Source organism: Saccopteryx leptura, chromosome 8 (genome assembly GCF_036850995.1).
Source record: "Saccopteryx leptura isolate mSacLep1 chromosome 8, mSacLep1_pri_phased_curated, whole genome shotgun sequence".
In the NCBI taxonomy this organism is placed as follows: domain Eukaryota; kingdom Metazoa; phylum Chordata; class Mammalia; order Chiroptera; family Emballonuridae; genus Saccopteryx; species Saccopteryx leptura.
In genome coordinates, this window is record NC_089510.1 from 50814196 (window position 1) to 50841252 (window position 27057).

The 27057-nt window shown below is 45.1% G+C and overlaps 2 protein-coding genes across 3 annotated transcripts in view; one reads left to right on the plus strand and one right to left on the minus strand.

The window, feature by feature from the left end:
• Nucleotides 1–1511: 1511 nt before the first annotated feature.
• FBXO40 (F-box protein 40) lies at nt 1512–23869 on the plus strand. Of its 2 annotated transcripts, XM_066347920.1 has the most exons (5): nt 1512–1851; nt 1960–2072; nt 14675–14707; nt 15912–17822; nt 20358–23869. In XM_066347920.1, the coding sequence occupies exons 3-5, from the start codon at nt 14705–14707 to the stop codon at nt 20571–20573; spliced, it is 2130 nt and encodes a 709-aa protein (XP_066204017.1). In that variant the 5' UTR covers nt 1512–1851; nt 1960–2072; nt 14675–14704; the 3' UTR covers nt 20574–23869. The 2 variants fall into 2 exon arrangements, with proteins under 2 accessions (XP_066204017.1, XP_066204019.1); XM_066347922.1 differs by lacking the exon at nt 14675–14707.
• A 2338-nt stretch (nt 23870–26207) lies between these two features.
• Nucleotides 26208–27057, minus strand: part of HCLS1 (hematopoietic cell-specific Lyn substrate 1) — a 41684-nt gene continuing 40834 nt past the window's right edge. The window contains exons 13-14 of the mRNA XM_066347538.1: nt 26987–27049; nt 26208–26788 (exon numbers count right to left, since the gene is read on the minus strand). Coding sequence (XP_066203635.1) covers nt 26652–26788; nt 26987–27049 — 200 coding nt within the window. The 3' untranslated portion in view covers nt 26208–26651. The remainder of the gene's footprint in view (nt 26789–26986; nt 27050–27057) is intronic.

Consider the following 27057-nt stretch of genomic DNA (forward strand, 5'->3'; position numbering starts at 1 on the left):
TAACCCCTGGCAACCGCTAATCCTTTTACTGTCAAAACAATGATTTTTTTTTTATCTTCAAATCAATAACTTTTCACCTTAGGAAACTAGAAAAAGAACAAACTTAGTCCAAAGCAAGCAGAAGGAAGGAAATAAAGGCTAGAGCAGAAATAAATGAGAGAACAGAAACACAAAAGAGTATCAATGAAACCAAAAGCTAGTTCTTTGAAAAGATCGACAAAATGACAAATCATTAGCTATATCAACAAGAACAACAACCAAGATTCAAATTACTAAAATTTACCTGACCAGGTGGTGGCACAGTGGATAGAGCATTGGTCTGGGACGCTTAGGACCCAGGTTTGAAGCTCTGAGGTCGCCAGCTTGAGCACAGGGTTGCTGGCTTGAGCATGGGATCATAGACCCCCTTGGTCACTGGTTTGAGCCCAAATGTCTCTGGCTTGAGCAAGGGGTCACTGGCTTGGCAGGAATCCCCCAGTCAACGCACAGATGAGAAAGCAAGCAATGAACAACTAAGATGCTGCAACTACAAGTTAATGTTTCTCGTCTCTCTTCCTTCCTGTCTGTCTGTCTCTCTCTCTCTCTCTCTCTCTAAATATATGTATATATTTTATTGTACTATATTTACCTTTTCTTTGTCTTTTTTTTAAATAAAACTGTTTATTTTATTGATTTTAGAGAGAAGAAGGGAGAAAGAGAGAGAGAGAGGAATATCAATCAGTTCCTGTATGTGCCCTGACCAGGAGTCAAACTGGCAAACTCTGTGCTTCGGGATGATTCTCTAACTATCTGGCCAGGGCAACAACACCTTTACACTCAAAAGAAGCACTTTACGGCTTCTCTTTGTATTTCTTGATTGTTAGCAAGAACACAAGCATCATTATACCACGACAGTCAATCTGATAACAAGACAGCCACTAAGTGATTCCCAGGAGGGCAGTGTATGCAGCCTCCATGCACTGGACAGAGGGATGACTCACATCCCAGGTTGAATGGAACTGGACAGCACAAGATTTCAACATGCTACTCAGAACAGTGGCAATTTAAAACATATGAATTATTTATTTCTGGAATTTTTCCATTTAATATTTTGGACCACAGTTGACTGCAAGTAACTGAAACTACAGAAAGAGAAACCACAAGATGAGGGGGTCAACTGTACCTAGAAATTAAAAAAGCCAAGATTATATATTTTCTTTTCTCAGAAGGTAGCTGAATGAGTTCCCTTGAGGAGGATGAGACAAGGAAGAGCACTACACTGGGAGTAATAATAACTGGCTCTTCCACTAGAGCAAGGCGAGTTGTGTGACCTTGGACAATTTACCTTCTCTAAACCTCAGTCTTCTCATCTGTAAAAAGAAGGAGTTGGATTACACCTCAGCTAAGCCTCCCACCACTTCTCATTCTCTCACTGGATTACTCTATGTCTGATTTATGAGTTACCAACTCTCCCTTTCCTAACCACCCAGGAAAGGAGAGGGCCAGGTTAGGACAGCCACTTACTTGCCATGACAAGAAATAGGAGAAACAGAAACAAGACCGCCTGTCACTTGCACAAGTTGCTGCTTCAGCGAGTTGTGGATTTAGATGAAAAGCGTGGTTATAATTAGAGCAGCAGCCCAAAGGCTCCAGCAGCCTCGGTGAGCACAGCTGGACCGGCAGGCAGCACGCACAGCAGTCTGAGAGGCTGCTCTCCCCGTGAAAATGAATTTTCTTACTTGGATTTTCTCCTTCCTCGAGGGGAAGAAAACTCATTGATCTAAAACCTCACTTCCCTTCCGGCTTCCCCTGCTAAATGGCACTCCAGTAAAGACTACTGTTGATAATAAATACAGGGGACAGAAAAAATCAGTAAGTTGAGCCGGGTCACATTGCCCCTTGTGATATAGTTTTATTTTTAACTTCAAAACACTCAAACTATTTCTGTTGAAGTTTTCTGTCCTTTCCCTGCCTCCACAGCAGGACTCTGTGCTCTGTGCAGCTGATACACCTTCAGCCGCCTCCCTCAACCTGCTTGCTCACAATGGGGGGATGCAGGCGCAACAGATGCTGACTCAGCCCATGCCATTAAGGTAAGCTTTGCAGACGTGAGCAGGTGCACCAAGGAGACATTTGGAGTAGTGAACATGGGGACTGGGGCTGCGCTGCACATCACCGTTTTTGCTCTGGGCAAGAAGGTTGTTAAGCAAATTAATTACACATGGGCTGGTATGCGTGCATGTGTGTGGTTGGGGGGAGAATGTTAGCGCTGAGAATGAGACCCAGCCCTGAATAAACTCATGTTTTTAAATAAAAAAATCTTAGAGCAGGAGATTACCTGCTTTCTGACAGTTTATGTTCTTTCTTCTGCAATCAGCCAGAGAGGTTATGCAGTAAGTCTAAAGTGACACAGTGGTGATGAGGGGACACAGGGTTGAGGGCAGGCGGTGGTGAAGAACTGGATGGATGACCAAAACCCACGATTTCTATTTTCTAGAGTCCAAATGCTGTGATCTTTTTACCAATTCTCAAATTTTCAGCATTTGTTCTGTTATTTGCAAGTCATCCTCCTGTGGTTTAGATCCCATCCCTTGTGTCACGCTACCAGTTAATGCAGCACTATTGTGTTTACTGCATGTACTATTTAAGCTCTGCCTGTGAAGTTTAAAGCCTGTTTTTTTCTGATAACACTCCCTAAATATGGCTCTCTCCACCCCAGGGCTTTTGAATCCAAAATTCATCCATGGAATAAATTATGAAAGTATTTTAATAATCTTTTTTTTTCTTATGAAAGGAGAGAGATAGATCGATTTGCTGTTCCACTTATCTAAGCATTCATTGGTTGATTCTTGTATGTGCCTGGACTCAGGATCGAACCCACAACCTGGCATATAGAGACAGTGTTCTAACCAATTGAGCTACCTGGCCAGGGCCAGAACTGAAAGTATAATGCTCACAAAAATTAGGGGATATTTTATCTCTTCATATTTATTTCTAAAATATCCCCTAATTTTTGTGAGAAGTATATTTTACAAATTTGGTTTTTTTTTGGCTTTTTTAAAAAAGATTTTATTTATTGATTTTCGGAAGAGAAAAAAGAGAGAGAGAGAAAGGGAGATAGGAGGAGCGGGAAGCATCAACTTGTAGTTTCTTCTCGTATATGCCTTGACCAGGCTAACCAGGGCCTCAAACTTATACAGACTTTTGCATACAAACCATAAATTATTACAGACTTGTCACTTGCACATCCAGAAGGACAGATGCAATTAATAACAATTGAGGAATTAGGAGTTGTAAAATGTAGCTTTTGGAATAACTGCATAGTGTTGGCAGGGATAAGGGAGCAGTGCTTATTTTCTTATTTTCCTCTGAGCCTTGCTGTGGGGTTACATAGTTTGGAGTTCAACTAAGGACATGCTGGGAAGTGGCTTATGCAGCAAAAGTGATTCTCTACACTCTGAACTTTGAAGTACCCGGGCTAAAGCCACCAATGCCAAGTAAAAAGAGATCTACCCAGATACCCTAACTCCTAGTTCCTGCCTGCTTGCCTCTGTAATCTCCAGGCACATCCCATAACTCTGCTGTGGGTGTCTGGGTTAGAATTATGCCTGTTTGCGAGGTACAGTTAAGTGCATTTAATCTTGACGGGGTTTCCAGGGCACCAAGGTCTTCGAGGTGTTTGCTGGGGTGCTTTCCTAGCAAGACTGGGAGTGTTGGCTTAGGAGTAACCAAGAAGACAAGCTGATTAACAGCTACCCCCAAGGTAATCCATTCTTGGCCAGTAATAAACAAATGGTAATTTAAAATACTAATACTAATAATATAAGCACCAGATATGAGCATTAACTAGCTAATTAAATAACCAAAAGTTTAAAGGTAGAGAGATTTCTAGCATAGGAAGAAGACTGCTGGTGGTGAGGTTGAATAGATTTTGAAGGAGGATGGTTATATTTTTAAGTTATAGTGAAAGTGCTGAGATCATAGTTCGAAAACCCGAGACTATGGGACCAGATGTAAGAATTATCTTCAGCCAACTGGTTATGGTAAAATCTCAAGAGAGCCTGACCAGGCGGCTTCACAGTGGATAGAGCATCGGATTGGGACGCGGAGGACCCAGGTTTCAAACCCCGAGGTCGCCAGCTTGAGCGCGGGCTCATCTGGTTTGAGCAAGGCTCACCAGCTTGAGCCCAAGGTCGCTGGCTCGAGCAAGAAGTTACTCAGTCTGCTGTAGCCCCCCGGTCAAAGCACATATGAGAAAGCAATCAATGAACAACTAAGGTACCGCAATGAAGAATTGATGCTTCTCATCTCTTTCCCTTCCAGTCTGTTTGTCCTTATCTGTCCCTCTCTCTGTCTCTCTCTGTCTCTATCACACACACACACACACACACACACACACACACAAACACACACACACACACACACACAAAATCTTGAGACAAAGGGATTACTTTAATATTTAACTTTATACATTTGCTTTCCCTAGAATTAAATATCTCCATAATGGGGAAACATGTTTATAATGTGTAATTAAAGTAACTAATTAATTGACTGGTTAATAGGTTAAGAGTTAAAGAATACCTCTGATGCTTAATTTTGACCTTGTCACTTCCACTGGCATGAAAACTCAGGAATAAATAATTATTGCCAGATGAGAAGGCAAAACAGTTAGTCACTGACATCATGTGAGGGGTGCTGAGAGTGCCCCTTGCCTAAAAATATCTCCCTGACATCAACCCTGTTTGCCAACTAACTTTAAAATTATAGTAAAGAATGTTAAAACTATTATCTGTTAATCCCATTCTCTTTTTGCTTGAGTCAGTGATTTAAATATACCTGCCACATGCCTTCTCATGACTTTCTTGGCCAGCGACACTTAGTTACCACCTCTTCCTCATTCTTCCAGGCTCTGTCCTATTTTGTCCTTGGTACCAGCCTAGTTGCCCACATGCCCTTGGCCACCGCCATACAGGTACACAGTGTGTGGCACTGTGGTTTCTACGGAATCTCTCAAAACATCAAGTTGAAGAGTGTGGGCAAGACATGTTACTTTTCTGGGCCTCGATTATGAAAATGAAGAGGTTAAATTAGACCCTTAAAAAAATTTTTTTATTTATTGACTTTAGAGAGAGAGGAACATTGTATGTGCTCTGACCGAGGATCAAATCGGCAACTTCTGGGCTTTGGAGCAATGCTCTAACCCAGGGGTCCCCAAACTACGGCCCGTGGGCCACATGCGGCCCCCTGAGGCCATTTATCCGGCTCCCGCTGCACTTCCGGAAGGGGCACCTCTTTCATTGGTGGTCAGTGAGAGGAGCATAGTTCCCATTGAAATACTGGTCAGTTTGTTGATTTAAATTTACTTGTTCTTTATTTTAAATATTGTATTTGTTCCCGTTTTGTTTTTTTTACTTTAAAATAAGATATGTGCAGTGTGCATAGGGATTTGTTCATAGTTTTTTTTTATAGTCTGGCCCTCCAACGGTCTGAAGGACAGTGAACTGGCCCCCTGTGTAAAAAGTTTGGGGACCCCTGCTCTAACCAATGAAGCTATCAGGCCAGGGCTAGATCCTTTTCTTTCAAAGTGAGGTGCTTGGACCATCAGCATTGTCTGAAACTTACCATTTTGAAAGGCTCAGACCCCACCCCAGTCCTACCAGATCAGAATCTGTATTTTAAAAATATTGCTCGGGTGATTTCTACATTCACAGAGGCTTTCTTGTTACCTGCTTGACCCAGATTTCTGATTTGTCTCCAGGGTTTAGAACTAGTACACAGTCCCCTGAAAACAGTTCTGGCAGCATTCTGAGTATCTGTGATGAATTGAGTCTCCTGAAGTCTTTTCCATTCCGTTAAGGCTATACTAACCTAATAAAGTTGAAATCATTTCTTTTCCTTACTTAAAAAAAAGCCCCATTTTAGCATACATCTGACATCATTACACTTTTGTCCTAAATTTGTTTCAAATTGCTGCCTTTGAAACAGGTAGCTCGCCTGTGTAGGCAGTGGTACAATTAATAGAGCATTAGCCTGGGATGCTGAGGACTCAGATTTGAAACCCTGAGGTCACCAGCTTGAGCGTGGAGTAGCCAGTTTCAGTGTAGGATTATGGACATGACCCCATGATTCCTTGCTTGAGCCCAAAGGTCGCTGGCTTGAGCAAGGGGTCACTGGCTCAGCTAGAGATGCCACCCCCCCCCATCAAGGCTCATATGAGAAAGCAATCTGAACAAATAAAGTGCCACAATTATGAGTTGATACTTCTCATCTCTCTCACTTCCTGTCTCTCTCTCTCAAAAAAAATAGGAAGGAAGGAAGGAAGGAAGGAAGGAAGGAAGGAAGGAAGGAAGGAAGGAAGGAAGGAAGGAAGGAAGGAAGGAAGGAAAAAGGAAAGGGAAGGAAAGGAAAGGAAAGGAAAGGAAAGGAAAGGAAAGGAAAGGAAAGGAAAGGAAAGGAAAGGAAAGGAAAGGGAAGGGAAGGGAAGGGAAGGGAAGGAGGAAGGGAGGGAGGGAGAGAGGGAGGGAGTGAGGAAGGAAGGTTGCAAAGAAAGAAAGAAAGAAAGAAAGAAAGAAAGAAAGAAAGAAAGAAAGAAAAAGGGAGAGAGGAAGTGGTTCTTTCAAAACACTGCCATCATTGGATTCTATTCAATTTCATTCAATCAGTCCTTATTCAGTAAATGTTAACTGAGTGCTGGGAGCAGTGTTAGCTGCACTCACTCTCAGTCCCTCAGCAACCATTTCACACATTCCCTGAGGTCATTTGCACTTGCTCTCCAGGCTCTCTTGATATTCCAGACAGAGCTCCTTCTGCTGCTGCAGGGAAAGTTCCCCTGCTCAGAGCACTTCTGTTGCCTTTATGGCTGCATCAGGATCTCCCTCCACCCACCGTCAGAGCAATGCTTCTCTCAGGTTGTCCTGATTCCCACAGCTAATCACAAGACAGAGCAGCATCTCAATTGACACCTTCCTCTTTCTTTGTTTTCTTTCTTAATGAGCAACATAATGTAGGCAAATGTAATGCCAGTAGCCAAGGCCAGGCAGGTCCACATTGGATTCAGGCAGGTGGTAGAAAAAGTACGGTGCAAAAAAGCATTGGGCCATTTTGTTTAATAACGTCTCACAATGACAGACAAGCACACAGGAAGGGGGAAAATCTACCCACATCTGTGTTTGGGTAGCCTTTAGAGGTCCATTTCTCTTGTTAGTCAGAGGGGTAGTTTGGGCAACAACTCTCACAGCCTTATGGTCCCATGCTATCTTCAGCTCCCCTAAATCTGCCACCGTCTGTGTAACCACGTTGATGGGCTGCCTCACATAAGGGCTCTTATAGCAACTAGTGACCAAAAAAGGGATGACAGGGCACTATAGAGAATAAGGTCCCTCATCCCTGCCATGAACACTTGCTCATCTGGCCCACAGGACCTCGGGTTGAAAGCAGCATTCTTCATACCTAGTTCCCAAAGGATCTGGGGTAGCTCAATATAGGACTGCCACCAACTCACTGCCCCTGGCAAGTCCCCAGCATTCTGCCCAACTGTACAAATGGCAGCCATCACCCATTCTAATAGGGTATGGTTTCCTGGGTTGTCATGGCAGTTCTGAAGATACTGCCTCAAGGAAGAAGTCGTGGTAACAGCAGCCAATTTCTCCATCTCTGTTCCAGAGAGCATGATGCCATTCACTCCTATGTCCTACAACTCCAGCAACCAGGCTGCCAGGGGCCCGGTGGGTTTCTGCCTGAACTGTGATTCTAAGTCCATCAGCTCTGCCTGGATGTAGGGCCAGATCATAGAGTGCTCCACTACCTGCAGAGGGGATTGTGCCCCTGAGGTGTTCTTGGCTACTAGGTTTTTACCTTCTGGGCAACCACCAGCTGGGCTCTGAGTCTACTGATGGCAGTCTCATCCTGAACTTTCTCCTCCTCAGAAGAGTAGGAAATGACTACAACGGTCGACTCAGAGCCACTCTGCCGGCACAGATGTAGCTCCACCTCCAGCACCTGCTTTGTCTCCTGCAGCTGCCAGCTCCCAGCCTGAAGCTGGAACTTGAGCTCTTGAACCCACAGTTGTTTCTCTAACAACTGTTGCTGCCAACATTCAGCTTCTAGGGAAGATTGCAGCTCACAAAACCATAATTCCTTCTCCAGTGACTGTTTCAATTCCAGGTGCGTTGGTGCTCAGCCTGCATCTCACACTGCAGCTCTTGAAAGCAGTCAGCCTTTTTTTCCAGCAACTGTTATAGTTCCTGCCACTGTTGGTGCTCAGTCTGCAGCTCATCCTGGAGGTTTTGAACTCCGGCAGCCTCTCACACAGAGCTTTTGGTTTCTGCTCTCAGGGCTGTAAAAACCACCCAGCCCACAGTCCCCAACAGGACAGCAACCAGGAACAGCCACTCTTCTATTCCACCCTTCAAGTATGTTAGCAACTCCATACCAATGTAATCTGAATCCTGCCAACTACTCCAGATGTAATGCCTGTGGTTGAGGCCAGGCAGGTCCACATTGGACTCAGGCAGACAGTAGAAAAACTGTGGAGCCAGAAAGCATTTGGCCATTACTGTTTAATAGATTGTCACAGTGGTGGACGAACAAACAGGCAGGGGAAATTGCTTCTCAGGCAAACAGACAGCAAAATGGCCCCTCACAGTGGTGGGCAGGCATTTCACAGTCCACAATCTGTGCTGAGCACAAGCATCCATACCCTTACATAGACTATTTACACGTGGTACTGCCATGTGCTCACACACTAATCAAGCAAAGTGCTTGCAACTAGTAAACCAGCAAGCAAGCCTAACATAGCTGTTTTTCCAACAGCAAACATTTAAATTACAAACTTCAACTTAGAGAAAAGATCCCTCAAGTTGCCTCTTTGACATCTGGAAGGTGTTCCTGGCTCATTCAGTATTGCTTGAATTCTTAAATGTTTAAGAAATAAATGCTTTGTGACGATTACTAGGAGCCACAGAGGGGAGGTGTAATGCCAGTGGCCAAGACCAGGCAGGTTCACATTGGATTCAGGAAGAAGATAGAGGAACTGCAGAGCCAGAAAATGTCAGGCCAATCCTGGTTTATTTTTTGTTTTTTTTTATTTATTTATTTTTTTGTTTTTTTTTTGTGACAGAGACAGAGAGATAGACAGATAGGGACAGACAGGCAGGAAGGGAGAGAGATGAAAAGCATTAATTCTTTGTTGTGGCATCTTAGTTGTTCATCAACTGCTTTCTCATATATGTGCCTTGACTGGGGGCTATAGCAGAGCAAGTGACCTCTTGCGCAAGTCAGTGACCTTGGGCTTGAAGCCAGCAACTTGTGGACTCAAGCCAGCGACCATGGGCTCATGTCTATGATCTCATGCTCAACCCTGCACTCAAGCTGGATGAGCCCGCGCTCAAGCCAGCTACCTTGGGGTTTCGAACCTGGGTCCTCCGAGAACCAGTTAGACACTCTATCCACTGTGCTACTGCCTGGTCAGGTGAGACATATCCTTTTAATAGATACTTCCAATGTTTGACAAAAAACCAGAAGGGGAAAACAGCTTCTCATGGAAGTAGGTGAATGACCAGCAAGTGATCCACACTAAGGGCAAGCACCCATAACCTCACATAGGCTACACACACATGGCTCTGCCATGGGCTTATGCACTAATCATGCAAAGTACAAGCAAGCAAGCCTAACAGGTGTTTTCCCAACAGGAGGGATTTGAGGGAATTCACATTCTTAAAGAAGTAAGGTAAAAAATATTTTTTACAATTATTCAACTAGAAATTTTATGTAAGATACATTTGAGTGAGGGAGAACTGAAAATCGGAAGGCCAGCCAAGAGCTGTGCGAATGATGCAATGGGAAGAAATAAAGGCCTGGACAAGGAAAATGACCATGGAAATGACCTTCCTGGTAAAGGAATGACTAACAACTGAGTAAGTCTTATATTAGACATTTTCCCTACTTTATCTCATTTGATCCTATGGGTTATTATGACCTCTATTTTATGGATGAATAAATTAGTGGTAGGGAGATTAAATAACTTGTCAAAAATTAATTAGCTAATAAATGAGAGTGTTTGTTTATTTACTGTATATTGGAGATTTCAGATAAGATCTCTTTGTGGAAGAAAATATAATCTGAAGTTTAAATGGCAAAAAGGAGCCCATAACATGAACAAAGAGCAAGGGGAGAATTTTGGGAGAAATATCAAGTAGAAAGGCCCTATACAGGATTAAGCAACAGGTTTGAACTATGAGCTCCAGAGAAGAAGAAAGAAACAAAGAAGCAAGCAACAGACATTTCCTTGTTGCAGTGTAGATTTTTAACCCTAAAAACTTCACTCTCACCTTACCTGTGGTGGAGCAGTGGATAAGGTGTGGACAGGGGATGCTGAGGTTGCCGGTTTGAAACTTCAGGCTTGCCCAATCAAGGTACATATGAGAAATAACTACTATGAGTTGATGCTTCTCATTCCCACCCCCCTTCTTTCTCTCTCTCTTCTCTAAAATCAATAAAGAAAATCTTTAAAAAAGAAACCACTTCACTTTCACATTTGTATTTCCTGAAATGCAAAAGCAAGGGAACTAAATAATCTTATTTCCTCAGTTCAGATGGGCACAGTATGGACATGGTCCAGAGAAGGACAAAAAAAGGTCAGCAAATGGAAGAAGATGCTTCCTAATGAAGAGCATCTGGCTCCTGTACAGTTTGGAAAGATCCTACACATCGATACTTTGTGTCCTAACTGAAGGGGAGAGACTCTTTCTCTGATAGGCTCTAGTCATGGGCTTGCTTTCTTCCCAAATCATGGGACTGGACCACACAATGTCTCTGGGTCTCCAAGGGGACACAGTATGATGTAGCAAAGAGGACAGAATTTGAAGCCGAATAACTTAGGATGTGTGTGTGTGTGTGTGTGTGTGTGTGTGTGTGTGTGTGTGTGTGTCCCGGAATCCTTGTCTGTAAACTAGAAATGGTAATACCCACCTTACATGGTCATTGTGATAATTAAATGAGATGTTATGTGAAAGCACATGTTAAGCACTAAAATCTTGTACTTTTTCCATGATGTCCAAAATGCAGAAAAAATCAACCTAGGAAAGTCAGACAAACCTCATGGGGGGATAAGGATCCTGTCACTGTACTGGAACAGAAGTTAGGAGAATGGAACATCTTCTCCCAAGACAACCAATGATTTATTTAATGTGATCAACTTGAGGCAAGAGCATTTGGCTCCAAATAAGGTGATCAATTAGCTGTTCAAGTTTGCCTGGGACCAAGAAGCATCCTAGGCCTGAGGACTTCCAGTGATAAAACCAGGAGAGTCCCAGGCAAAGCATGGCCATTGGTCTTTCTTGCCTACCTAGCAATAATTAGACTATCAAGAATTTTGGACTTTCCTTTATCTCAGTGAGAAAAATTTTCTCCAGATATACAACAAAAGGTTCAGATGTGAGTTTTATGCCCTTAGGTTGTATTTACCTTTCTATATCTACCTGTCAAACTCCTCCAAAGAGTTGTCTCTATATGCTGTGTCTTTTTGCTCAGCACATGTCCTCTCTCAAAGTCACTTATCTGGTGTAGATCCAATGACCGGCAGAAGATCTTTAAATAGCAACATTAAAAACAAAACCAGACAAAACAAAAACAGCAGCATTGTTTTCTGCATGCATTTAGTTTATTATTTTTTTCTTAAAGGGGTATTTTCAAATAACTTCAAATATTTGTTTGTTCCCCAACAAATGTTTCCTGATTCAATAATACTGCTCCTAAGACTCACTTTATAATGCTGAAGGATAAGAAATGAGTGGACATTAAGTTCATTACCACTGTCCAACCAAATGTAATAAATTGGCCTTAAAGTTATTCTGGTTCAAAAATGTAAAGCCTATATGAAGTTTTGGAGAAATTTTAATATAAACTATATATCACATGCTATTAGACAATTATTTTTAGTTTTCTTAGATAAAATAATGGTATTGTAGTTACAAAAAAAAATGTATTTATTCTTTGAAAATAAGTGCTGCCCTGGCCAGTTGGCTCAGTGGTAGAGTGTTGGCTTGGCGTGTGGAAGTCCCAGGTTTGATTCCTGGCCAGGGCACACAAGAGAAATGCCCATCTGCTTCTCCACCCTTCCCCCTCTCCTTCCTCTTTCTCTCTTCCCCTCCCGCAGCCAAGGCTCCACTGAAGTAAAGTTGGCCTGGGTGCTGAGGACGGCTCTATGGCCTCCACCTCAGGCACTAGAATGGCTCCAGCCACAATGGAGCATCTCCCCTGATGGGCAGAGCATCGCCTCCTGGTAGGCATGCTGGGTGGATCCCAGTCAGGTGCATGTGGGAGTCTGTTTGCCTCCCCGCTTCTAACTTCAGAAAAATACAAAAAAAACAAAGAGAGAGAAAATAAGTGCTGAAATACTTAAGGATGATGTGTCATGGTAACAGCAATTTATTTTCAAGAGTTTTGGCAAAAAATGTGTGAATGTGTGTGTGGAGAGAGAGAGAGAGAGAAAGCGGGAAAACAAAAGTGGCAAATACTAACAATTGTTGAATCTAGGTAGAGTATATTTGGGTGTTTATTGTATATATTCATTCACATTTAATGTATATTTGAAAAAAAATTAAAGTTGAAGGAAAATTCACCCACAATGAATTGGAAAATCCTAAAGTAAATTAAAATTTAAAAAAAAATTTTTCTTTTTCAGCTCTTTCTTTTTTTTTTTTTTTTTTTCTTCTGAAGCTGGAAACGGGGAGGCAGTCAGACAGACTCCCGCATGTGCCTGACTGGGATCCACCCAGCATGCCCACCAGGGGGCAATGCTCTGCCCATCCGGGGTGTCACCCTGTCGCAACCAGAGCCACTCTAGCGCCTGGGGCAGAGGCCAAGGAGCCATCCTCAGCTCCCGGGCCATCTTTTACTCCAATGGAGCCTCGGCTGCGGGAAGGGAAGAGGGAGACAGAGAGGAAGGAGAGGGGGAGGGGTGGAGAAGCAGATGGGCGCCTCTCCTGTGTGCCCTGGCCGGGAATCGAACCCCGGGACTTCCACACGCCAGGCCGACGCTCCACCACTGAGCCAATCAGCCAGTGCCAAAATTTAAAATTTTAATATTGCATCTGTGACTTCTGAGTGCTAACCCTCTCCTAGACTAACACAGTGCTGAAATTTTACTACAAACCTGCAGTACAGACCTTATGTAGGCTGCATACATGTTTTTCCTTGGCCTAAAGAGTTGTTCTTAAAAATATTATTTGCCAACATTCAAAATTCCAAGAATTTTTATCTTGATATATTATGTAATAAAATATTTTGCAATATAATGAAATATAAAAACTTAGAATAGCAAACATGTGTAGATGACTTCCTATGAGACACATACTGTCCCAAGAGTTTCAGGTACTGTATTTAATTGAACTCATTTGCTCCTTACAATAATTAGGTAATATTATTACTCACCCTTTATATATGGAGAAACTGATGAACAAAGAGGTTAAGTAACTTTCCCAAAGTCTTGCAGATACGAACTTGTAGTGCCAGGGTGAAATCCTATGCTATCTGTGCCCTACACCATACTACCACTCACAAAAATCTGCACCCCAGTTTCTCTGGGAAGATCAGAAGATCTCGCAACACATTTGCATATGGGACCAACTGACCAGAGCCAAGAAGCTATGTTGCTCTGAAGACAGGGCATCTTCTCTTATGCTTGATAGATACCCCTTCAGCCTGCTTCTGAGGTCTTGGGAGGCTGGCCCTTGCACTAGCCACAGCACAGCTGAATATACTAGAATGAATGACATGTGAGAGGTATTTCACAAACACCTGTACACTGCCCAGACTAAGCTGGATATCAGGCTGTCTTCTAAGTGGATTTGAAGCCCCAGTGAGATAGAGACCAGATGTTGGACCAGATGTTGGTGTAAGGGGGAGGTGGGGCTGGGGGATGGAATGTCGGGATAATTGTCAGTAGATAATGGAGGAAAGTTACAGGAAGCAGAAGTTACTGATGCCATGGTTGTTAAGATGCCCCATCAGCCCTGGCCGGTTGGCTCAGTGGTAGAGCGTCGGCCTGGTGTGAGGAAGTCCCGGGTTCAATTCCCGGCCAGGGCACACAGGAGAAGCGCCCATCTGCTTCTCCACCCTTCCCCCTCTCCTTCCTCTCTGTCTCTTCCCCTCCCGCAGCCGAGGCTCCATTGGAGCAAAGATAACCCGGGCGCTGGGGATGGCTCCTTGGCCTCTGCCCCAGGCGCTAGAGTGGCTCTGGTCGCTGCAGAGCGACGCCCCAGAGGGGCAGAGCATCGCCCCCTGGTGGGCACAGCGTCACCCCCTGGTGGGCGTGCCGGGTGGATCCTGGTCGGGCGCATGCGGGAGTCTGTCTGACTGTCTCTCCCCGTTTCTAGCTTCAGAAAAATACAACAACAACAACAACAACAAAAAGATGCCCCATCAGAGGGCAGTGTGGATTGGTGAAAACAGCTCGACTAGGATGGCCTGGGTTGGGACCTGATTCCCACATTTAGCGGCTATATAACCTTGGACAAACTATTGAACTTCTTGACTTCCCTTTCCTCGACTAAGAATGGGGCAATGACACCGCCAGGATGGTGGAAGGAGTTAAATAAGAGAGAGTATATGAAATCTCTCCGGCCCCTATTAACATAGATGGCCAAAATACTTTCTTACTAATCATTCATATTTATCTTTTTATGTTTTCCCCTAGAGTTACAAAGCAAGAAGCAAGTAGGAAGCTATGGTAAGTACCAAGTTTGTCTTGGATCTTTACATTGTAGAGGTCCAGGTCTGGCTTCATTTAGCCTATAGCCTAAGGAGCTGGCAGCCTGAGGGTTGCTAGAGCAGAACCTGGAAGAAGTTGAATGGGAGGAGCAGTGGGTGGAGCTGAGAAGGATTTGTGAGCAAAAATTTTTAGTAAAACTTTAAAAATCAGAAAAGCAAAAACTGCAGCAATAATCTAAATGCTAACAATTTCTTCACTTAGCATATTAATGAGTACCTACAATGATCCAGGCCCAGTGACAGGTGTTAGGGACGCAAGTGTGAACAACACCCGACATGGCCCCTGTCCTCCCAGCATGTTCCCTGGTGGTAGCTGGTTAAATAAATGACAGCACTCTCATTCTGGAATGTTACGCTGCCATTATGAAGGAAGTTTGTAGAAAATAATAAAACAGTCTAGTCTCATGTTATAATAACAAGTTAAAAAGCAGGACTCAAAATAGTATTCATAGTATTAATTGTGTAATATAAATCACCCATAACCCACAACCTAAAAATTACAATTGTCAACATTCCCTGGCTGGCTGGTTCAGTGGATAGAGGTCGGCCTGGCACGTGGATGCCTCATGTTCGATTCCCAGTCAGAACACACAAGAGAAGTGACCGTCTGCTTCTCTCCCCATTCCCTCCCTCTTCCCCTCCTGCAGCCAATGACTCAATCGGTTAGAGTGTTGGCCCAGGGTGCTGAAGATAGCTCATTGGTGCCAGTGTCAGCATCAGGCACTAAAAATAGCTCAGTCGATTTGAGTATCAGCCCCAGGCAGGAGTTGTCAGGCAGATCCCAATCAGGGCACATGCTGGGGTCTGTCTCACTATCTCCCTTCCTCTTACTTAAAAAAGAATTGTCAACATTGAATTTCATTACATTCAGCATTTTTTTTCTTTTTCTTTTTTTTTTTTTTTACTATCCTAAACATCTCTACTACATACATAAAATAAGCTATTGGAAAATACACAAAAGAATCTTAGAGTTATTATTTCTGGATTGTGGGATTATTAGTAATTTTTGCATTTTTCTCTATGATTTACTATATTTCCAAGGTTTCTATAAGACGCATGTATAAACAGGAAGTAAGTCAATTTAAACACAGTCACAGACACACTAGATCCGCTCTTCCGGCAGTCATTTGTTTGATCTTGCCCTTTGCTTTTGGTGTCCGCAGGGCAGGGCACGCAAGCCTCCGCCTGGGCAGCACAGGCATTGTGAGAGATGCTTCAACCGTCACTGCCACATTCCCGTGGAGCTCAGTGTCTCCTGCATGGTGATAAACTGCCACCTGTCCTGTGGTGCCACCTTCCACATGTGCAAAGAGGCAGAGCACAAGCTGCTCTGCCCTTTAGAGCAGGTTCCGTGCCTCAACTCTCAGTACGGCTGCCCCCTCTCCATGTCCCGCCACAAGCTGGCCAAGCACTTGCAGGTGTGCCCCGCCAGCGTGGTCTGTTGTTCTATGGAGTGGAACCGCTGGCCAAACGTGGACTCGGCAACAACCCTTTATGAGAACATCATGAAAGAAACACCCAGTGAGGAGCGTTTGGACACAGCCTTGGCGCTCCAGGATCAGAAGGTCCTTTTCAGATCTTTGAAAATGGTAGAACTTTTCCCAGAAACTAGAAAGCCCACGGAGGAGGAACTTACTACTAATGGCGAAGCCAGCTGGGAGGAAATGGGAGGAGCCGTGGGTGGAGCGAATGCCGGTTTAGTACCGCATAGCTTTCTGTTGGCCAAGAAGGGAGAGATGGCAGAGCTGAGTCAAGAAGAACGGGAGGTGTTGGCCAAAACCAAAGAAGGGATGGACCTGGCCAGTTTTAACAAGTGGGAAAATATTTTCAGCAAAGAGCTTGCAGCCTCTGCTTTAACAAGCTCATCAACGAGCTGTGAGAGCAAGAGCAATAAGGTCCCAGGGAAAGAACAGATTCCCAACAGCAATAACAAGGTAGGAGAGGACTCTGCCAAGGGGAAGGAACCACAAGAAACCCAGAAACAGCAGGACTGTCAGGCAGCCGTGGAAACGATGGGGCTTGCCCCTTGGCAGGACGGTGTTCTGGAAAGACTGAAAACAGCTGTGGATGCGAAGGACTATAATATGTATCTGGTGCACAATGGGAGAATGCTTATCCACTTTGGTCAGATACCTGCTTGTACACCTAAGGAGAAGGACTTTGTTTACGGCAAACTTGAGGCTCAGGAAGTGAAGACTGTGTATACCTTCAAAGTTCCCGTGAGCTACTGTGGGAAGCGGGCTCGCCTTGGAGATGCCATGTTGAGTTGTAAGCCAAGTGAACACAAGGCCGTAGACACTTCAGATTTAGGGATCACCGTGGAGGACCTGCCCAGATCAGATCTCATCAAGACCACCCTCCTGTGTGCTTTGGAAAGAGAGCTCAAAGGTCATGTCATCTCTGAATCAAGGAGCATTGACGGGCTGTTCATGGATTTTGCTACACAGACTTATAATTTTGAGCCAAAACAGTTTTGCTCGGGAACAGTGCTGGCTGACCTCCTAACTGACAACCCAGAGGGCCTCCATGTGGAACTCCACAGTGAGTGTGTGACCAGGAGGCACAACAAGAGCAGCTCTGCCTTCACTTTCACTTGCAACAGATTCTTCAGAAGGGATGAATTCCCCCTTCATTTTAAGAATGTCCACACAGACATTCAGTCAAGTCTCGATGGCTGGTTCCAGCATCGGTGCCCCCTTGCCTACTTGGGATGTACATTTATTCAAAACCATTTCCGTCCCCCAGGGCAAAGAGCAAAAGTGATCTATAGTCAAGAGCTCAAAAACTTTGCTATCAAGCCAGAAGTTGCTTCAGAGCTGAATGAAGGAAAGAAGAACAACCACCTCTCAGACCAGGGAGGAAAGAGCCAGGATTCTCTAACCAGTCTGCCCTTGGAGATTTTGCAGTACATTGCTGGGTTCTTGGACAGCATCAGCCTGTCCCAGCTCTCCCAGGTGTCTGTGCTGATGAGGAACATCTGTGCCACTCTGTTACAAGAGAGAGGGATGGTCCTCCTGGAATGGAAGAAGAAGAGGTATTCCCATGGAGGGACCTCCTGGAGAGCCCACAGAGAGGCAAGTAAACATTCATTCATTTATCCATTCATTAAACAAATATTTAAGAGCCTTTTGTGCGCCAAGCACTGTACTAGGTAGGCACTGGGATTGTTCTAGATCACTGGAAATAAGATACAATTCCCAGGCTCAAGGTCAGTCTAATAGGAAAGACAAACCTATAAACATATTACTGGCAATGCAAATGGTAGTGCCTGTTTATGTATGTGTCCTGGATATCTTCTGTTTGCTGACACACTCTCCAGCCTTTTCCCCAGGAGGCTGATCGCTGCAGACTGCCGCAGCTGGCTCCCTTGCTTCCAGTTAGGCTAAACTAATGGCAGCGCATCAGCAGGGGATGGGAGGGAGGGGGAAGAGTGAGGCTGACATTTCTATTCTTCTGGCTCCCTCACTGCATGCATTCTCCCTTCGTGACACTTAGCAGTGGCTATGTCCTTCCACAGAAGGTGGCTGTATTAGGTGGCTCTCACCACACAGTTTCTTATTCTAGTCCAGTGATCTAACCTTCTTCTTCCCTTTCAGGCCTACAGGAGTAAAACTCTAGATTGTTACCAACCCAGGTACTTATACTGTATCTGTGGCTTTCCTAAACCTTGTCCACAATTAGTATATCCTTCCTTTTTAAAACTCTATTCAAATTACCCCATTTGAATGTGCCATCTGTTTCCTGCCTGGACTCTGATCTAGCCTGCCAACAAATTCCCCTCCATCCCATGTCATTTAATTTTTTAAACAGTTTTTGCCTTCATTAAAGGCATTTTGAAATTCTCACATAATGTGGTCCACTGATTTCCTTGTTCAAATGCCTAGTAAATTTTTCAAAAACACTCTGCTCCTTTTTCCCTGTCAGTTTATACTTGCTTAACAGTATTATCTCTTCTATCACCTTATACCATACAGGTGTGAAACTCCTAATTTATTGTAGTCAAAGTAACCTTAGCATCCTTTTCTCATGGTAAATATGTTAATATGAATCACAAATTTATGTACCCAATGAGGTCAGTAAATCTATAATCTCACAGTTGAGTTTCTTCCCAATATGTGGCTGTTTGCAAACTGACATTGGAGAGTTAGAGTTGTTTACATCTATTTTTATTAATTATTTCTAAAACATCTTGTATACTTACTATTATTTATTCCATGAGCAGTCTTCCTCAAACAATAACTGAGATTCTCCCTCATGTATCCATACCTGCATCCATGTGTTAAAAAGAAAAAAAAAACCATGCAGCTGTGCAATAAAACAAGAAGGGGACATGCGGGAAAATGGGTGGGGTTTAGACTGTGGTCCTGAGACAAGTCTTTTGTGCGGAGTTTGGAACGCTGGGTCCTGTGGGGGCAGAACGCTGCCCTTGCAAGCACTAGAAAAATTGTGTCAAGGAAAATAGTTGATCCCTATAGCCCTTCCTTACATACCTGAAAGACATTAGTTAACTACCCTTCTATGCACCTGAACCCAGGTTCTGTTAATTTACCTATGAGCAAAGAGGCCAATAAATTTGATGAGGCTGGCCCTGGCCGGTTGGCTCAGCGGTAGAGCGTCGGCCTGGCGTGCGGGGGACCTGGGTTTGATTCCCGGCCAGGGCACATAGGAGAAGCGCTTCTCCACCCCCCCCCCCTCCTTCCTCTCTGTCTCTCTCTTCCCCTCCTGCAGCCAAGGCTCCATTGGAGCAAAGGTGGCCCCGGTGCTGGGGATGGCTCCTTGGCCTCTGCCCCAGGCGCTAGAGTGGCTCTGGTCGCGGCAGAGCGACGCCCGGAGGGGCAAGGGCAGAGCATCGCCCCCTGGTGGGCAGAGCTTCGCCCCTGGAGGGCGTGCCGGGTGGATCCCGGTCGGGCGCATGTGGGAGTCTGTCTCTCCCCGTTTCCAGCTTCAGAAAAATACAAAATAAAATAAAGTGGTATAAAAAACAAGAAAAATTTATTGGCCCCAAATAATTAAAAAGTCCAAAGGGAATAGCTTCAGGTAAGGCTTGATCTAGCTACTCAAGAAAATGCCCCAAATGATATTTTCTTTTTATTTATTTTATCTTTTTCCTCAACAGTGGCTCCATTCTAAGACATAGTGCTCCCGTGGTGGTCCCTGGTGGTGGCCAGCAGTTCCTAAGACAGCAGTTCCCCAGTCTAAGTATAGAGGGGGAAAGAGAATCTGCTTCTTGATATCTCAATAAAGGCAGTTCTGGAGTAGAGCCTCATTGAAACTAATTGCCCTGATTTGAACCAAGTATCTATTCTAGAACTGGCGTGTGTGTGTGGTGGTAGTGGTAGTGGTGGTGGGGTTCAATATGCAATATGCAGATCAGTATTAATCATTCCCACACAACCGCGTGGCCAGCTAGGAAGATCGTCAATGGAAGTGGGGAGTAGAAGTTGGGTGCTAGAGAGGAAACTAGCAAAATGTCTGCAGTAGCCACTAACCCCTCTCTGGGAACTAAGAACAGGAGAAACAGAAAGGCGTTTACTTATACTGTCCAAACAAAGCGGGCCTGACGGGGATCGCCCCAGTGTTCACTTTCGAGCTTCTGTCTTTCCCAACAGGTCTGGCAGTTCAGCAGTCTCTTCTCTAAAATCCACCGCTGGGAATTTAATGAAGTCGCCTCCATGTCCGAGCACCTGAAGACCTGTCCTTTCAACGTTGTAGAGCGCAAGACTGACCCAATTCTTTTGACCAGCATGTGTCAGCCCCGTGAGCAGGCCCAAGAGAGCTTAGTCACCACCTTTAGAGCCAGACCACAAGGAAGAAAAGCCAACTAAAGATTCAGATACCACCATTCTTGAATTCCTCAGAGTTGCTGAAAGTAGGACAGAGCATGGCTTGGGGGACTTCTCTCTGTAAACTGCATATATGCTTATCTGGATGGATTAGAACATGCAATGGCCTTCAAAACCTGAGCAGTTGCACAAGGTCTAAGACTCTCCTAGGTCCTGCCTTATACAATTGCGATAGTGCCATGTTGATGACTTATTTCCTTTCCTTTTTTATTTCTAAAATAAATCAGTCTGAAGAGAAATGGGTAACTCAAGGTCATTGAGGAAGATAAGCTCCATTTCTTAAGAGATGAGAGAGCAATGAATGCTATAACCAGCATAGGTCTGTCCTTATATGGGGGAGGGGCGTTTCAGGTTACAAGCACGTTCATATTTGTGGTGCAGGCAATGCAGAGATGCCAACTGAGGTGCCAGCCCTCCACGGGGAAGGTTCTGGAGCTGGGGTTGTCCTGATGTTCAAGTCCATGGCTGTTTTTAGTTGGCCCACCATCCCTTAGCCCAGACAGTGCAAACACAGCCCGATGTAATCGAGACCTAGGCTAAGCACAGCACCCTTGAGGACACCACAAACCGAAAGATAAAAGACAGAAATAAGGTCACAGTTCTTTTTGTGTGTACTCTTGGCGAGATATAGGATGACCTTAACAAATGAAGAGTCCAAAAGGTACACTATATTTGTGGAGAAAATTAGGACAAAAAAAATAGTCTTAAGCCTACATTTATACATTTTAATAATGACAAGAGCCAAGATTCTTTTCTTCTGAAAATTATATTCTAGGTCTGGATTAGGGAGAACATAGGCATAGCCCAGCACCAGCACTCACTGCAGGTCCCGTGGCACCAGTCGCCTGGTCCTAGACACCAGTGGAGTATCCCATGGGGCAACCTAGGAAGGAAGTCATGGAACATAGTGGTTCCCTATGATTGCTTCTACCTATTACCGGTCCTGACTCCAGACTGTCAGAAATGGGTGACACTGCCAGTTTGGGGTAACAAGGAGTGAATACTCACAAGAACAAAAGTAAAAGAAAAATGCATAATAGAAATTGACTTCCCCTAAAGTAGGCTTTCTGGGAACTGCTGACATTATGCACTGAATAGTCTTTGTCGTGAAGGACTGTCCTGTGTGTTACAGAATACTTCACAGTATCCTTAGCCTTTAGTCATAGATGCCAGTGGTATCCTCACAGCTGTGTCAACCAAAAATGTCTCCAGACATTGTGCAAGATCCTCTGAGTCACTCCTGATTGAGAACCACTGGATGACATACCAGTGGCGGTGAGTTAGGATCAGCTTCTTAGGACAGCAAATCTTTTCTCTCACACAGTTATCTGTGATGATTGTATCCACTTTTCTTTATTTACTAACTAGATTTTTGTTTTTGTTTTTAAGTGAGAGGAGGGTAGGTAGAGAGACAGACTCTTGTATGTGACCCAACTGGGAACCACCTGGCAAGCCCCATCTGGAGCTGATGCTCGGAACCACCAAGCTATCCTCAGCACCTGGGGCAAATGCTCGAACCAATCAAGCCACTGGCTGTGAGAAGGGAAGAGAGAGAAAAGGAGGAGAGGGAGAGAAAGAGAAGCAGATGGTTGCTTCTCATGTGTGCCCTGACTGAGGATCAAACCTAGGACATCTCCATGCCAGGCCAATGCTTTATCCACTGAGCCAATCGGCCAAGGCCATTTACTAACTAGGTTTTAGAAACCTGATGATTTTGAGTTGCGAAGCAGATGGAGCTGATTTGTTTGTGGTCACTTCATGTTCTTGAGTCATGTGCTAAACCATATCCTTTCAGCCCTTTCTAGTGGAGCTGAAGCCAGAAAGATTAAGCTGCTTATCTTATGTTTATATCCCTCTCACCTTAATTGGTGCCATTTTCTCAGCAGTTTCAGTTGTCCTCAAGCAAGAGGCACAGAAAGGGAATGGAGGACAGGCATTGTGGGGAAGTAGAGAACAAAGAATTTAGCCATCCACACAAGTTTAATCTCTCTCAGTGCTTGCTATTGCCTGACTCTTTCTCTCTGAACATGGTTCAAAGCTGGTGCAGAGGAAGTAGAAGGCACCACTGAGAACAGTCAGGAGGCTCTCAAGCAAGTCCCAGGACAGAAGTAGGCTCATCTTTTCATTATAATGTGCTGCTTGGTACTATTTGGTAATGTAACTATTTTTCCTCCTCCTTATTGTTCGATTTATATCTCACATTTGTATATAAGGCACGATTTTCTAAAAATATAACTAGAGTATGAGCTAAGGTTTTAGTCAGTGAAGATGAGTAACAGGAAACAACTAAATACTACAGTGAGGGGGAAAAAAAGAGGAGAGTTCTCAAGTATCAGTTCCATTGTTTTGGATCTAGCCCTTCCCCTATGGAGAAAGAGAGCTCCTAAAATCCATTGTGGGGGTTTTATTTTACTAGAAAAAAATGAGAGGAGGGTGCTATAGGCCAAGGGAGATGAAAAGTAGGGGCTCCTGTGATGGTGAAAAGTATGGCGGAAGGAAGGGAGCAAAGGATCTCCCTGTACGATGGGCGGAGGCGGGGGCAGGAGAGTGGGAACAGGGCCACACTGCTGTGGGCCGCACACTTCCAGGGCCCTTGACTTTCTCTGTTGCTGCCTTCAGAGCAACATTCAATTGATCAACATCATCAAGCACATTTTATAAGACATCTAATTGTATATGTTGTAACAAAGCAGGGTACTGCGGTGCACGCACTGTTCAACACAAACAAGCGCATTTTATGGTGAGAGGTCAGTTGGAGCAAAAGGAAAACCTTTTACAGAGACTGAATGAGATGGAAGATGACCTGGCTGGTGAGATGAGGCTGTAGTGAGCGGCATGAGCAGTGGGCATCATCAGACAGGGGCAAGACAGTGAGTCATGGCTTCAGACCAAGAAGCATGGAGGGAAGTGAAAAGGGACTGTGTAACCAGGAAGAGGAGCCTGGATGGAGAGATGTCTATGAGTAAAGCCCTTGATGAGCATCGCTACCACAATATTCAGTTCAGAGTAGCAATCAGCCGAACTTGGAGGGTGAGGTCTGTAGAACTATTGCTCTAATAGCATAGGGAACTGGAGACGGTTCTCTCTTAAAACAAAGGGAAATGTGAAGAGTAAGGTGGGATGTAGAGATGTAACCAGAAAATCACTGCAAAATTCTGATCTATGTGTGATATCAAATAAAACTGAAGTCAGGAATGAGATTGTGTATCTGTGGTGACTTAGCTCTGTATATTGGAAATCCCAATGTCCTATAAACAAATAAAAGCTGTTGTGTGGCCCTGGCTGATTGGCTCAATAGATAAAGCGTCGGCCCAGTGTATGGCTGTCCCGGGTTTGATTCCTAGTCAGTGCACTCAAGAGAAGCTATCATCTGCTTCTCTCCCCTTCCGTCCCCCTCTTTTCTCTCTCTCTTTTTTTTTTTTTTTTTTTTTTTTGTATTTTTCTGAAGCTGGAAACGGGGAGAGATAGTCAGACAGACTCCCGCATGCGCCCGACCGGGATCCACTCGGCACGCCCACCAGGGGCGACGCTCTGCCCACCAGGGGGCGATGCTCTGCCCCTCCGGGGCGTCGCTCCGCCACGACCAGAGCCACTCTAGCGCCTGGGGCAGAGGCCAAGGAGCCATCGCCAGCGCCCAGGCCATCTTTGCTCCAATGGAGCCTTGGCTGCGGGAGGAGAAGAGAGAGACAGAGAGGAAGGAGGGGGGGTGGAGAAGCAAATGGGCGCTTCTCCTATGTGCCCTGGCCGGGAATCGATCCCGGGTCCCCCGCATGCCAGGCCGATGCTCTACCGCTGAGCCAACCGGCCAGGGCCTCTTTTCTCCATTCTCGCAGACCATGGCTTGATAGGTTTGAGCATCAGCCCCAGGCACTGAGGACAGCTCTGTTGATTTGAGCATTGGCTCCATATGGGGGTTTCTGGGTGGATCCCAGTTGGAGCACATGTGAGTCTATCTCCTCTCCTCTCATTTAAAAGAAAAAAAAAGCTGCTTTGCACTCTGAAAGGCTAACTGGGTGACTCTTTTAAGTTAGTCTAGAGACAGATATGTGACTCACCAGCAGAAGTCATTGTGGAAACAAAGGAGTATGTGTCCTAAAGAGAAGACAAGGAACAAGCCTAAGGGATACAGTGCTCTGGGCACTGAGGAAGTCCTGGAGCACGTGTGGGTCTCGGTCACTGATCCTAACTCCCACTTTCTTCTTCATCTTTTATTCAAAATTATTATTTTGTGTGTGTGTGTGACAGAGAGAGAGAGACAGAAAGAGGGACAGACAGGCAGGAAGGGAGAGAGATGAGATGGATCAATTCTTTGTTGCGAAACCTTAGTTGTTCATTGATTGATTTCTCATATGTGCCTTGACCTGGGGGCTACAGCAGACCACGTGACCCCTTGCTCAGGCCAGTTACCCTGGGTTCAAGTTAGTGAGTCTTGCTCAAACCATATGAGCCCGCGCTCAAGCCGGTGACCTTGGGGTTTCAAACCTGGGTCCTCCACGTCCCAATCTGATGCTCTATCAGATTGCACTGCACCACCTCCTGGTCAGCTCTTCATCTTTGAAAGCTGGACTCCACTTCGGACACTGGTTACAGCACAGACTTCTATGTCTTACCAACCAAAGATTCCCTACACCAACCAAATCCCTGTCTTCGATTCACATTTTGTTTGATTTTGCCTACCATCTCCTACCCATAGCGTTACAGAGCCCAGCGGCCTGGGCTAGGTTAAACCCACTGTGCCCTGCCCTCTCATTCCCCCTCATCTCCATACTTGGCTTGGTGATTTCCTTTTTGCCCATCACTGGCTGTCCAAATGTCCTCATCACTTTTCTTTCTTTTTTTTTTTTTTAATTAATTAATTTATTTATTTATTTATTTTAGAGAGAAAGAGAGCAAGAGAGAGAGAGAGAGAGAGAGAGAAAGGGAGGAGCAGGAAGCATCAACTCCCATATGTGCCTTGACCAGGCAAGCCCAGGGTTTCGAACCAGCAACCTCAGCATTTCCAGGTCGATGCTTTATCCACTGCGCCACCACAGGTCAGGCATCCTCATCATTTTCCTGTCAGCCTCAGCCCCGAACCACACAGAAGCTCGTGAGCGTCTTCCATCTGCCCTCTCACTCGGCTGTCAGATTCAGTCCTCCAGCTACAAAGAAGCCTGGACTTTCCTGAGCAGAGGTCAGTCTCTGGCTCAGTCTCCTTATCACTTCGTCGAAGCCTGTATTCAGTTAGCTTTTGCCTTTTTGTTGTTATTGTTGCCAAATCTCCCTTTTCCCTCCTTCGTAATCCCTAATGTGTGCTGCTTCTTCAAGAACCATCATGTCCTAAAAGAGTGTAGTCATTACTGCCAGGCAGGCCTCTCACAACTGCTCAAGTCAGTAGAAGCCGACACAACCTGGCCTTCTGTTTTCCCACCTTACCCCCATTCCCTAGGCTGATCTATTTTGGACTGGATATAACTACAGCGGAAGAAAAAGGCCCAGCCCTAGACATCAAGTCACAGGGGAGTGGGCAGTGGTAGGAGGGAGTCTTCTGGATATGCCTGAAAGAGGGAAGGGGAATTGGAGCCATGAGAGTCAAAGCCATTGAGGGATACACAAAAAGCACTATTTACCCCAGCAGAGAGGTGCAACATAGTCCCATTTTATTTCCAATTTTAAGACTGAGCAGAGAAACGACATCTCTTCAGGGAAGGAAAGTAAGCCAAAAGCACAACCAGGTAAACCAGGCAATCTACATATACCTTCCCAGGTATGCAAACCAGCAAGCTCAGAGCTCACCAAAGCAGAAGGCAGAGCTTGGGGTGTCAGAGGGAGCATGCATGGGGAAGGAGGAGGGACGAGGTAAGTGTCTATGAGCTCACAGAGGGTAGAGAGGACACTGGAGGAGAGCTCCTTCCTCACGCTGTCTCTGCCGTGAGCCCTGATGGAGAGGGAGAGGGAAATCTGTCTAAAGCCTCAGGCAACTCATGACATCCTATCAGACACTTGCAGCAGGACGGGAGTGGCTGGACGCAGAGCCACTTTGTACATGGGAAGTCACCGTGCAGAATACAGAAGGGCCGTTTATTGGAGAAGGTTGACGTAATTTGCAGGGAAGAGTCCAAAGCGGCCGTGGCAACGTCCCCGCCACCAGCCCTCGTCCACCATCTCAATGTCAGTGATGATGTCATCTGGATCAAAGGAAATCTCATCACTTCCCTCTGGAGAGGAAATTAACAGGATGTTAGGATGGTCAGACAAGAATCTTCACCCCTGTGCTCACTCTAAGCCTCAGGAAGGGAAAGAGGCCTGGTCTTCTTGATGCCAAGCACGGACCCTTCCCTGACCCTCAGAATTCATCCCCCTCTCTTGTTTCAAGGGCCTTCAGGCACAAGACCCCTCAGGCACTCCCAACCTACCTCCTTGGTAATCATACAGGGCTACCGCTGAGATCCCAGCCCCAGCCGGACAGCCTGACGATCCTGTAGTA